This window comes from Falco rusticolus, chromosome 9, assembly GCF_015220075.1.
Source record: "Falco rusticolus isolate bFalRus1 chromosome 9, bFalRus1.pri, whole genome shotgun sequence".
NCBI classification, from domain to species: domain Eukaryota; kingdom Metazoa; phylum Chordata; class Aves; order Falconiformes; family Falconidae; genus Falco; species Falco rusticolus.
Genome location: NC_051195.1, coordinates 35,246,454 through 35,259,102, shown reverse-complemented (window position 1 = coordinate 35,259,102; position 12,649 = coordinate 35,246,454). Strand labels below are relative to the sequence as shown.

The following is a 12,649-nucleotide window of genomic DNA, read 5'->3' as shown; positions in this document are numbered from 1 at the left end:
AGGCAAAATTTTCCAAAACTGGAACTACTATCATGCATTTATCTATGTATTTTTGTAGCTGGCATCAGTTGATTGCTAAATAGCTGTTAACACTGATAATGTTTGTATGTGTGGAATTCAGCCCTCAAGGAAATCTCATTTTCCTTGCCTGTAAGCTGATATTGATTCAAAAGGAGATAAAAGCTGGCAGCAGGTTTTTTCAGACAGGCTATTACAAATCCTAATATTTTTCTCAACTCCAGCACAGAGCTCTTATTTTGTCTTGTGTATAACTGAGAACTGAGATGATTTTTTTTTTCTTCTTCATGTCATATAATGCCAAGTATTTTCTCTGTTGTATGAATTCTAAAGCCCAGTGTATGATTTTTATTTTTTTATCTTTTTAAGCAGACTTTGTAGGCACTGGATGAGGGTGATCTGTAAAAATAAGTCACGGGATAATGATTGTGCAGTTGACATGTGGATGAGGGAAGACAGATGACTGGTGCTGCTTATTTGTGAAATGATTTTGTTACTAAAACTTGGCAAATACACTTCTTTCCTTCTGAAACAACAAATTATATTCCAGATTACTAACGTATTGATACCTCATTTGAGATGTTCAGCTGCAAAGCTATGTATTTACTGTTAAAGTATGATTAATTCCACTACTTAAGTGGGATCTAATGTTAGTCTTTTTTGAGTCCTACTTTGTTATGCTACTGTACTACACTATTGAAAATAGCCAGTAATGTTTTATAAAATCTAATTATGAAATGCAAGATTGATTTATTCTATTTTATTATTTTTCAAGGCAAACAAGAAATGTGAAGAAGCACGCCATGAAAAGGAAACAATGGTGATGAAATACGTCCGAGGGGAGAAGGAGGCACTTGACCTCCGAAAGGAAAAGGAGATACTTGAGAGAAGAGTGAGAGATGCAAACAAAGAAATAGAAAAGCATACTAATAAAATCAAACAACTTTCTCAGGAAAAAGGAAGATTGCACCAGCTCTTTGAAACTAAGGTACTCTTAAGTATTGCTGTATGTCTTGAGTGAATGATTAAAAGCACTATCAGAACAACCTTATCCCTTGTTTGGTTTTGCACTTGGTGAAAGAAACCCGTTTTCGTTTGGTTTTGCTGTGTAGCTATGAAAATCTCTTTCCACCAAGGGAAGGGGAAGAAGTTACTGAGTTCTCATTGTCCTCTTTTTGAAGTTCCTTTTAATAGTTCCTTGAATACTAGTTTGTGAAACATTAGGTGCCTTTTTTTTTTTTTTTTTTTTTTTTTTTTACTAAATTGCAGATGCCTAGATTTTAAGGGAATTTCTAGCTTGTTTGGTATTTTTATTTTGTTAAAGGCTGTAATGGCATTAAATTATTGCAGTCTTTTTTTGTTGTTTTTCTGTGTTTTCACTCTGTATTTTCTCTTTTGTACTGCTGAAAATTGGTAATAAAGCAACAGAATTTTTCAGATCCAATTAAAAAAAATGTCATTCTTTTTTTAGAAGCCAGTAAGAGATTTCCACCAAACTCTTAAATTATCCAGGTGTTTCAGCTTTTGCAAAATCCAGACATTAAGGAATAAACCTTCTGCATTTGACACTTGAACAGCAGTCTTGTTGCAGAAGCACTGGATGATCTAAATTCATAAAATAAAAGTTACGAAATCTTCTTAGGACGGTGAAGCCACTCGACTCAACAGAGAAATAGAAAAATTGAAAGAAGAAATCAACTCTCATGTTATTAAAGTAAAATGGGCTCAGAACAAATTGAAAACAGAAGTGGATTCACACAAGGTTAGTGAAGTGGTACTGGTATCATGACATCAAAATGTAGTCAGAGGAATGTAGTTGCTATACTATTTATATATAGTATTAAAATCTGGTTCTGAAGTGTTCTTTGTTTAATTTGAATATACCTGCAGCAAAAGTCAGAATAGTGCTCTTAGAGATACTGAAGATACTGATACTGAAATGGAAATGTTGAAAGGATGTGAGGGGAGGATGTCTGGGGGGGATTCTGTTTTATCTGGTGAGAAACTTTATTTGTGTTTTTTGTGTGAATTAACTGTCGACTTTAGTTTTTATGTGATGGAGTTAAATCTATCATCTGAAAATGAGCATGGCACATAACCAAGAAATCCTTTTGTTGTGCTTTCCTTGTTGGTACAAACGAAATTGCATAAACAGTTGAATGGAAGCAAGAGGAAAAATAATGCTGATTTCTTTTTTTCATTAATTCTTTCCAGACTGAAATAGGAAACTTTCCTAGTCATAAAAGTTTTTTTCCCAGATTAAGTTGGATAAATAGGTTTAACCCATTATTTATTACTGTCTTTGTAGGAAACCAAAGAACGCCTCAAAGATGCAATGACAAAATTAACTGAAGCAAAAGAAGAAGCGGACCAGATAAGGAAAAACTGCCAAGAAATGATAAAAACCTATCAAGTAGGCACATTTTCTTAGGAGGTGAAATTAGTGTTTAGCATCTGAGTCTTCTTTTTCCTCCCTTTCTATCTTAAGCTGTAGCAAGGAAGAATTAGCCTGTGAGAGCTACAAAACTGAGATGACTAGTCACTGATTTATTTATTTGGAAAATTGTTAAATAAAAGGGAAAACGTGTCTATTAGCATGCGGGGGATGTGTGTCTTTCTTGACATGTTCAGAATTATTAGATATGTACCTACAGCAAAGACTCAGTTATGTGAAAAGCTGTCTTCAGGCTCGTAAAACTAGAAAGGAGAGTGTAAAACTCTAAAACTCTGTTTACATTTCTTCAATTCCTTTTAGGAGTCAGAAGAAATTAAATCAAATGAATTGGATGCAAAACTCCGAGTAACTAAAGGAGAACTAGAGAAACAAATTCAGGAGAAGTCTGATCACCTAGAGGTAAATGCATGGTGTGTGGAGGCAACACAGTTGGCAACCTAATAGTTAAGAATGCCATGAGTTTTCAATTTTGAGAATCTTACTTTAAGCTGCTTACAATTTTTGCCAAACATTTTTCTTTGTGCCTAGTACTACATCCAAGGTATTTGCCTCCAGCCCTGCTTTTTGGAGGATGTTTTTAGCTATTACCTTGGATTCAGTTTTTAAAAACGAAGTTATGGGACAAGTGTGATATGATGAGAGTGAAATAACTGCTCTTTCATTTATAAACACGAAGTTGCTGTAATTTAGAGCACAAATTCAGACGATAGGCAGGCCTTTCTCTGACAAGTATTTTGCCAAGCTACATGGCAAGGAGAGACAGGGAGCAGTCTCTGTTCTGTGTAGGGATTCACTAGCCCAAAAGCTAAATTCTCTAATGATTTAATACCTGCTCACAGCTCCTGTGCCATCTTCAGTTAACCAAGTGTCAGTTTGCCTGGAACTTTCCCCAGGGGCTGTTGCAGTGTAGATTTGTACACCTAAAACCAGAGTGCATAATCTCACTTTTGTTCTCAGTTCTTCTGAGAATAATGAAGCTTTTAGGCTTTGCTTTGCTTTTTGAATAAGTGAAACAAACCTCTAGGGTACCTGCCTTAAGCCTGCTCAGCTGTTGCGGTGGCCTGCATTGGCCTAGATGTTTTTTGACATCCCAGGGGATGCCACTGTCCATTTAGATTTCTCAAGAAGCTTCTCACTCTTTAAAAAGGTTCATCATGCGAAAATAAAAGAACTGGAAGACTTGAAGAGAACATTTAAAGAAGGCATGGATGAACTTCGAACACTGAGAACGAAGGTAATGTGTGCTGTGTTGGATTGCAGTGGAGGCTAAAGGCATGGTGTTGGGGTTTGGAACAAGACTGTATTCAATCTGTTAATTGTATTTTTACTTCTTTCGGGATACGAAGTGTGATTAGAGACTGGCTGGCGTGACACTAGAAGGGATAAGTAACTTGACTCTGGGTAGCCTTTCTTAGGAAGTTTCTGTTGATCCATAGTACAATGATGTTTTGTTTCATGGTATGCACCTCACTTTACTGAAAAGTTGAGAAACATTTTAGTAAATATCTTGTAAATTCAGTAATTTTAGAAGTATTTTTCATTTTCCAAACTTTTTCTACCTGTGAAACTAGTTTTGTAGGGTTCATACATGTGATCTCTGGTAAAGGAGTATATGTTAGCCATAACTTCTGAACGGTCTAATAGATTAGGATGCCAGTCCCTCTATCCAGAGCAGGATTTAACTCAATAGGACCTTAGAAAAAGGGAGGAAGACATAATAAGGGATTGACCTGGTAACTGGGGAAAGGTAATGTCTTTGGATCCTGGTCCATTAGACTGGCAACTTTTTAAGTCTTTGGACAAAAGTAATATTAATCACGCTTGGTTGATAATTTTTTTCCTTTTTTTTATCTGTTTATTTTTCGTACTGTATTTGATCTGAAATACTTGGGATATTGTCCTAAGCTACTTGGAACTGCCAAAAATAACACAGGAGCTTTGTACAACGGTCCAGACGTTTGATCAGAATAATTTAGTTCTGAAGTTTCGGAGGATTAATAGTTTCCGTTTCTTTTTCTATTTAGGTGAAGTGTCTAGAGGATGAGCGTTTAAGAACAGAAGATGAATTATCCAAGTATAAAGAAATCATTAATAGACAGAAAACTGAAATTCAGAATTTGCTGGACAGAGTCAAAACTGTAGATTGTCTGCAGGATCAACATCAGAGGTACAGCTGTGCACTTTGAGGAATGATTTAAAAGATTAGCTGGCATGTGGAAAATTTTTCTTTATTGAAATTATTGATGCTTTAAAATGTATTGTAATCTGAAGAAACCCTGTCCTAACTTAAATGTGTTTCTAATCTAAATCAATATTGTTAGTACTGGAGATAACCTTGGTGGCTACTTATAAAACAAGGGGATTGAGGCTGATAAATGTAATTCAATGTCTTTCATTATTAGAATAGGAAGTGCTTGCTTTCTGGCATACTTTATAGGAAATTACATCTTCTAGGTGTCTGTCCAGTGCTTATTTTATTGAAAGATTGGGGAAAAGCAACTAAACTGGAAAGACAGATTGCTTCAAAATTGCGAAGGATGAGTTAAAGCATTTAACAAAAAGGATTCAACATATCTGACATGCTGTATTCAGATGGTAGGGAGCAGTTGTATTTCTAATGGACTGGAATTAATTCTGCTGTGTCAAAGCTTGCTCATTTAAGAATGTGAGGGAAATAATCTCAGAAAATTAGGTTTGTGAGCACTTCAGAAGTGTCTGAGCATAGTCATGTTTCTATATGGTGCATATGGACTAGAATATACAAATGCTATCCATTTCACTGATCCATTAACCACCCACATGTCCCTTCTGTGCTTGTAAACAGTTCTTACTTAAAATTGAAAAATATTTTGGTGATTACATGCCTTCCTCAGGGTTTAAAGAATGAAGCATTTTCCATTTGCTCTGTGCTGGTCAGCTGTATTGGCACCGTGTCATCAGCCTTTCTAGGGAAACTGCGATATGTTAGACACAGCTGAAGCTTACGCTTTGATCAATAACAGTTATTTTTCACTTGGGATCTTGCCAAATGAGTTAAAATGACTGTGATGGCAGTGTGAAACTACAAATGTGTTTTTCCAGTTATCTTTTCCTCTCAGTAATTGAGACATGCTTAAATATGTGTCTCATTCCCATTCAATTTGGATAGACATTTTTTATTAAGTATCCTTCCCATACAACACTTATTATCCCTACATCAAGTTTCATATTGTCTTGTATTTCTCTTTTAGAATTACTTTAACATGTTTCCAGTACTCCTCAAAATGTTTGATAAAGCTGTGGAATCTCAACCAGAGATTTAAAACTTGAACCAGTAAATTCCCGTTATCTATGAAAGGGAAATCCTGGAATCTTGACCTCTCTTTTTTCCTATTGTTGTGTAGAATAAACAAACTTACTGCCTTTCATTTTCTTGGAAGCAAATGGAAGGAATTTCATCTTAATTCACACAACCTTTTGTGTTTTCTTTATGAGAAAAGAACAGAGGAAGGGAGAGGTTTCTTTAAGGAAAAGTTGGAATTGAGTTGTCCTTAAATATATAAAAAGCTATTATAAAGGGAATGTTTGGCTATCCTTGTTCACTGGAAGAAGGATAAAAATAGGGATTTTTGCAGGAGAGATGATTTTAGGTTGAATGCTGGTAAGAACTTTATGGTTGAGCTGGATACTGATTACCTTCAGTGTTGCCTGGTCTCCTTCATTGGAGTATTTTAAGGATAAAGCTAGCGGTCTTTTAGGATGGTCTGAATATCTAATTTTGTCTGGTTCAACCCTATTGACTAGAGATTTCTGCTGTCATAATGAAACAACATATTTGGAAATGTGAAATACAAGCATAACCTTGTGGTGTAGGTTTTTAGATGGGAACTATAAGTGAGATATTTTGCATTGTAAATGGCTGAAAAAAATCAGTCTTAAGGCTTCTGAAAAGTGGAATTACCCTAAAAAAGTCTGTAAAGGCAGGATGCTATATATTTGATGTTATATTCTAGTAATGCAATGCTAGCTAACTTCTGTTGTTGTTAACCACATGAACTTCTCATTTTGGTAGCTGGAAGCATATAACTTCCAGTTCTAGTAGAATTCAGTTACTCAGTTTTGCAAAATTACAGTTTTCAGAGTTATTAATAATTTGGGTTGCCTGAGCCCCACCTCTGCTTGAAGAAACACGTTGATACAGGTTTGTTGATTTAAAGTGAATTGAGCCACCTGGTAATTATACTGTCTGATAGGGAGTTAAAGGGGATGTGTGCCCTTGCTTTGTATAACTTTAATTTTATTTTAAAATTCAAATATATATGCTCTCAGTGAGAGAGTTGGGGTTTTCTGCAGGTGTCGGAAGGTAAGGTTTTAAAAGGGTGTAGAAAATCCTATGATTGAAGAACTAAGGAAATAATAATGCAGGAGCAAATAAGAGGAGGACATTTTTAGTCTGTAACTTTTTAAACAGCTACTTAGTTTTGGAATTACTTTGAATCACTTTCTTAGAATGTTGATCACAACTGAAGATACAGCCTTCTCAAATGGATTGCAAGTGGTAAATCAAAAGTCTGCAAATGTGAGTGCTTCGGTAGAAACAAGAACTTGTTTTAAGGAGAATTGGGGGAGGGAGGGATAGTAGAGTAAGACAGGTCCTTTGAACTGGAGCTGCACTGCGCAGATAAGGGTGTTTGAGAAGTCACCATACTGCTGTCCTGGAGAAGCTCAAAACCTGGAGTATTTCTGCGTCTCTTAAAGATAAATCCTTTCACAGAACGACAACCTTTGGGCTTGCAGACCTTCCTCTTATCTACGGGATCTGGTTTTGAGGGTTTTTATTATACAGAAGCTCGTGAAGTTGAATACAGAGAGATGGTCTTCCTTGAAGAAGCTAATGGCTGCATGTCCTTCTCTAGGGTACAGATATCCGTCACTTCAGCACTGCAACATGTCATGAAATGGAATCTGCAAACTCCCATGGCATTTAAAATGATCCAGTGACTAACAGATGCCCCAGGGTCATTAATTGTTCCTCTGCCTGTTTGGTCCTGTCCTGAATGCTTTTATTTCAGTAAGATTTCATATCTGTAATCTCAGGTTATCCCTAACAAGATACAATTGTTTTGACAGAGATGAACAAGAAATCAGTGCTTTAAAGGAAGAAGTAGATGGTTTCAATTCTCTGGTTGCTGATCTTCAGAAGGACATTGAAGGTAGCCGGAAAAGAGAATCTGAGCTGTTGATATTCACTGAAAAATTAACCAGTAAGAATGCACAGCTTCAGTCTGAGAACAATTCCTTACAGACCCAGTTGGATAAGCTTTCTTACAGTGAAAGAGAGCTGCAGAATCAGCTGGAATGTGTTCAACGGTGTAAAGATGATCTGGTGAGTAGTGTGCATAGTGTTCTTTGCACTAGTAAGATGTCTGGTACTGACAAAGATGTGGCACATTAATTCCACCTTGTGTCTTTACTTACTTGACTGCAGTTTCTTATTGAGTTTGCCAGTTTGATCGGATAATAGCAGCGGGATGTGAACATGTCACATTTCTAAGGCGCAAGAAATCCTGAGGCACGCTGCCCTGGAATGGGAGAGTATTACTGTTTTGCTCTTCCTGCCTTTCTGGGAATACAGAGTTGTCCTCTGTGCAACTGTCATTGAAACAATCAAAAGGTTGTAATTTGGCTGTGAAATTTATTACTGTAAACTGTCTCTTAGATCCTGTTTGTACTATGAGATAAATGTAATTTTTAATAAACTTAGTGTGTCATGGAAGGTAATACGACTGCACTGTACAGCTCTGTATGGCTCTGCTGTATCATGTAGATGTTCTGGAGGTAGTTCAGGAGTCTTACTGCAGCATTGCATTGTGCCGCATACTCATTTGCAGTGGTAATATTTAGTCTTAACGTAATGTAAAATGTGAATGATTCTTAGGTTAAAAGCTCGGGGATTTTAACTTACTAGCAGTTAAGTTATGGAAAAGTTAGGGCTGTTGAGCATATTTTATCGTCAGGCTGAAGTTTTTTTCAATGTGACTGAAAATAAGACTGCAATTTCAGGCCACCAAGTTACAGAAGGAGGAAGATCAGCGAAAGCTAGAGGTCGAGACGCTACAGGCTCAGCTAGCTTCAGAGCAGAAAGAATTGACAGCGCTGAAGACCCATGTGGATGAACTGAAAGATGAACTGGCTACCCAGAAGCGCAAGCATGCAGCAAACCTGAAGGATCTCACAAAACAACTTCAGCTAGGTTGAAATTATTTTCCGATATAATGAGTCAGCCCCATCTGTAAGCCCCCTCACAGTGTCTGGTAGAGACTGAGGTCCTGTCTGCGTATGTGCACTGTTTGAATGTAGCCCTTCAAACTCTCCCTGCCCCTAAAGACACAGCATGAGTGAGCAAGTTAGATCTTGTGGAAGCTGCAGTTACAGGAAACAGGCCTTACTTAGTGTCAATTTTCAGTTTTAAATACAACTTTTGAAATGAGCTTAGACATAAAATGAAAGATTTGTTTCAAAAGAGCTTGGTCTGTTATCATATACGTGACTGCTGAAGTGACACTGTAGGTATATATGGATCCTAATCTGTGTAGGAGTATATTCAAAAGTTGCCAGAAGTTTCCTAGTTGCTGACTGTATCAGGAATTGCTGGTGTCCGTTATTTTTTAGTATATTAAACAGAGAGCTTCATTTTTTAGATATGGAGAGACTGATGACTAATCTTGTCAGCAAATAGAAATCATTAAACATCTAATAATGCCTGTGCTCTGAATGCAAATAGAATGTAATCAAATCGGTCTGAAATGTATTTGAAAGAAGGCACCCCGTTGGCATTGTGCAAGACAAGTTCCCTGTCTCTCTTTGTGCATACATGAACGGCTGTGCGCTTTCCCTACGGAATGAGTGGTGCTTCTGGTACACATACTACACACAGCTCCCAGTGGTGATACAGTTGGAGATCTTGGAACAGAGTTGCCATTCTGTCATTCAGTAGTTATTTACATTGCAGTCTTAATCAAAAGTAAAATCAAATTTAAGTCTTACTGTTCTCAGTTAATCCTCCTTCATTACCTCCTTCAACTGGCAACTGCTGCAGGGTGTAGGGATCACGGTGGACATTACATCCAGGTATTTCTTGGCTGGGAGCAGGGAGAGGAGGGGGCTATTCGTTTTTGGAGTTTAAGTTGTTACCGTTATCTTCCAGTGGTCAAGCCATGTTAAATCAGTGCGGGTCAGAGAGGATTAGGGGTTTTGTATGTGTTGTAACACTATGATTTTTGGGTTTTAATCTGCTGTTGGTAACCATCATTTTGTTATACTTTTAGCACGGAGGAAATTGGATCAGATGGAAAATGGTAATTATGACAAAGAAGTCAGCAGCATGGGGAGCCGTTCCAGTTCATCAGGTAATATAGCACATAGCAGGGCTGCCAAAACAATCCTTCGATCTTAGAAAGGTTGCCATGGTGTGCTGCTGTGAGGCTTCCTCTTACTGTGGCTTGTGCATATGCACTGTGTGGGCAACCTCCCGTTAAGGCTGACAAAATAGCCTTTCAGCACCAAAATGCACTGGGCTGAATGCAGTTGTAGATGCTTGTTTGTATTATGAGATTAATGTTTATAATGTTTATATATTTTGGTTCTTTTTAAATGGCTACCTCTTTTATTTTGTTGCTTTTTTTGTTTGGAGGTAGTTCAGAAGACTCAGTTTTATAGAGGACCCTCTTAAGGGCTGCCAGAGGCAAAACAGAAATGAGCCGTGGCTTCCAACATTGTTTAATTGCACTATTGACAGTTGCAACTGTGTAAATGATAAATCAATTAGCATGTTTAGAAGCATCAGTGTATTTGTGTAAAATTCATTACTTTCTATCCGTTTAGAAGTGGTTATCTTTAGCACTGAAAACATCTGTTTCCTTCCTCAGTATCTTCAGGTTTTGAGTTGGGTTAGTGCCATCAGTGTCCTGTAATCTCACTGTATGAGAAAGATAAATACTGAGAAGAACAGAAAGAAAAGAAAATACTTCCAGCTCTAAGTGATCAGGGCTGTGGAGTGTTTATACATAGGGCTTTTTTCAGTCTGTACCATTTTCATGTGTTGTAATGTTAGTGGACTCCCAAAACAGGTATGTTTAAAATCAGCTCAGTCTCGTACAAATTAATATTAATGAACGTGAAGGTCCTTCTGCAGGAATAAGCATTACTGAAGCAAGCACACTTAGGCTCAAGGAACTATGCTAGAGGACTACACTGCTGTCTCGCCATGTGTCATTCAAATGGCATAAAATTATTTATATAAAAGCCTGCTAACATACAAGAGAAACTGACGCTCTGAAGAAAATATCCTAAGCTCCTGAAATGTAATGAATGCATGCACTGTGTTAGTGGAGACATTTTACCTGGTATAAAAGCAAAAAGAGCTTTTACAAATATGGATATATTGGCAGGGTCCCTTAATGCGCGCAGCAGCAATGAGGATCGGTCACCTGAGAATACTGGATCTTCTGTTGCTGTGGATAGCTTCCCAGAGGTCGACAAGTCTGTCTTGGTTGAAAGAATACTAAGGCTGCAGAAAGCACATGCTCGAAAAAATGAAAAGATGGAGTTTATGGAGGATCACATTAAACAACTGGTGGAGGAAATCAGGAAAAAAACAAAGTAGGTTCTGAGTTCTGTTTGTACTGATTTTCAGTGTCGAGTGGGTGCACAAGACCAGTATTCCGGATTTTATTAAGACAAGTAATGGTCTAAATGAAAATATTTAAAACAAAAATACCGCAGTGACAATAGATCTCAAAGGTATGATTGGTCTTGGAGTTTTTTTATTTCCTTATCTTCCCCAGCAGTTACAATAATTGCAGAGTTGTTTATTACTAAAATTTTTCAGGAGAAGTAGATCGGTGCAAGTGTGTTTTTCATAGCAAAATGGTCACCAGGTGGCTGATTTGAGGTGGACTGCTGCCACTGGCTAACAGAACACGCCATTCTCTTCATGTGCTTAAAAGAGTGCTGATTGTAAGTATTTGTTTTGGAAGGAGAATCTACAGAATTCCAGATGGTAGTTTGGCATGCTTGTCAGACAAACAGTGTACCTGAGCCAGAGATGGTCAGCATTTAATGTGTGAGCAGGGAAGGTTCCGCTTACATGGAAATCTCATCTTGCAGGATGATGTCTGGAACTTCAGTTAGGAGGGGAAGAAGTCGTGGCATATACCTTCCCTGGAAAATACAGTTGTCTGTTAAGTATAGCTCTTGCTTAATGAGTGTATACATCTGTGTCCATCTGATACTGTCTCATAGAACATGAAAACAGCTTGTGAAGACTATTGAGCAAAGACTTTGTAATTTTTGTTTCATCTGTAGGAAGCTTAAGATTCTCTGTCGGGAGTCTTTCAGCAAAGAAAAGTAGAGGCATTTTTTTTAAGTACCTTTCTTGCTCCAGTAGCAATATTACTTTCTCAAAATAATTGTTAATATGTAAACCTTGCACATTGTGGTGACTCAGCTTGCCAGCATCTCCTACAGCACTTCTGGTATGCCAGGTTTTCCTCTAACCTAGAAATTGCAGGAGTTGATTTTTACTGCCTTTTCAGTAACACAGTCCTGCTTGAAAATAAAATTATAGTCTTATGCTAGGGATCTGAAGTTACTTCAATGTCTGACTTTTCACTGCCTTGTAATGCCGTGTTTTTAATTTCCTCCCCCCAGAATTATTCAGAGTTACATTTTGCGGGAAGAAGCTGGAACACTATCATCAGAGGCCTCTGACTTCAACAAAGTACACTTGAGTAGACGGGGTGGGATTATGGCATCTCTGTATACATCTCATCCCGCAGATAGTGGTCTCACATTGGAGCTCTCCTTAGAGATAAACAGGAAGCTACAGGCTGTGTTAGAAGATACATTACTGAAAAATATTACGTTGAAAGTGAGTAGTTATGCCAGTTCTTCCACACGCTCTTGTGGTTCTGAGGTACTGCCTTCAAAGAGATGTACGCTGTTAAAAGAACAAAGCTTTTCAGAAGTCAGCTTATTGTGAATTGGTGCCACTGATGGCATTGGGTTAATGAGAGTTATGTAACATGATTGATGCTAAACCTCTGTTTTGGGACCCTTGTATGCTGCACTAACAGGCTGCTTGTGCGTTCCGTGGGGAAGGGCCTCCCCACACTCTCCCCCAGTCACGTGGAGCTG

General features: G+C 37.7%; 1 protein-coding gene across 5 annotated transcripts in view; it reads left to right on the top strand.

Annotated features, from left to right (window-relative positions):
- The window catches only part of CCDC186 (coiled-coil domain containing 186), a 39,187-nt gene that overhangs the window by 22,090 nt on the left and 4,448 nt on the right, over nucleotides 1-12,649 (top strand). For 3 of the 5 annotated variants that reach the window (XM_037399405.1, XM_037399406.1, XM_037399404.1), the window contains 11 exons: nucleotides 794-1,006; nucleotides 1,661-1,780; nucleotides 2,327-2,431; nucleotides 2,774-2,872; nucleotides 3,621-3,707; nucleotides 4,498-4,640; nucleotides 7,583-7,838; nucleotides 8,516-8,705; nucleotides 9,781-9,861; nucleotides 10,903-11,113; nucleotides 12,164-12,383. In XM_037399405.1, coding sequence (XP_037255302.1) covers nucleotides 794-1,006; nucleotides 1,661-1,780; nucleotides 2,327-2,431; nucleotides 2,774-2,872; nucleotides 3,621-3,707; nucleotides 4,498-4,640; nucleotides 7,583-7,838; nucleotides 8,516-8,705; nucleotides 9,781-9,861; nucleotides 10,903-11,113; nucleotides 12,164-12,383 — 1,725 coding nt within the window. The other 2 variants (XM_037399407.1, XM_037399408.1) reach the window with 2 other exon arrangements.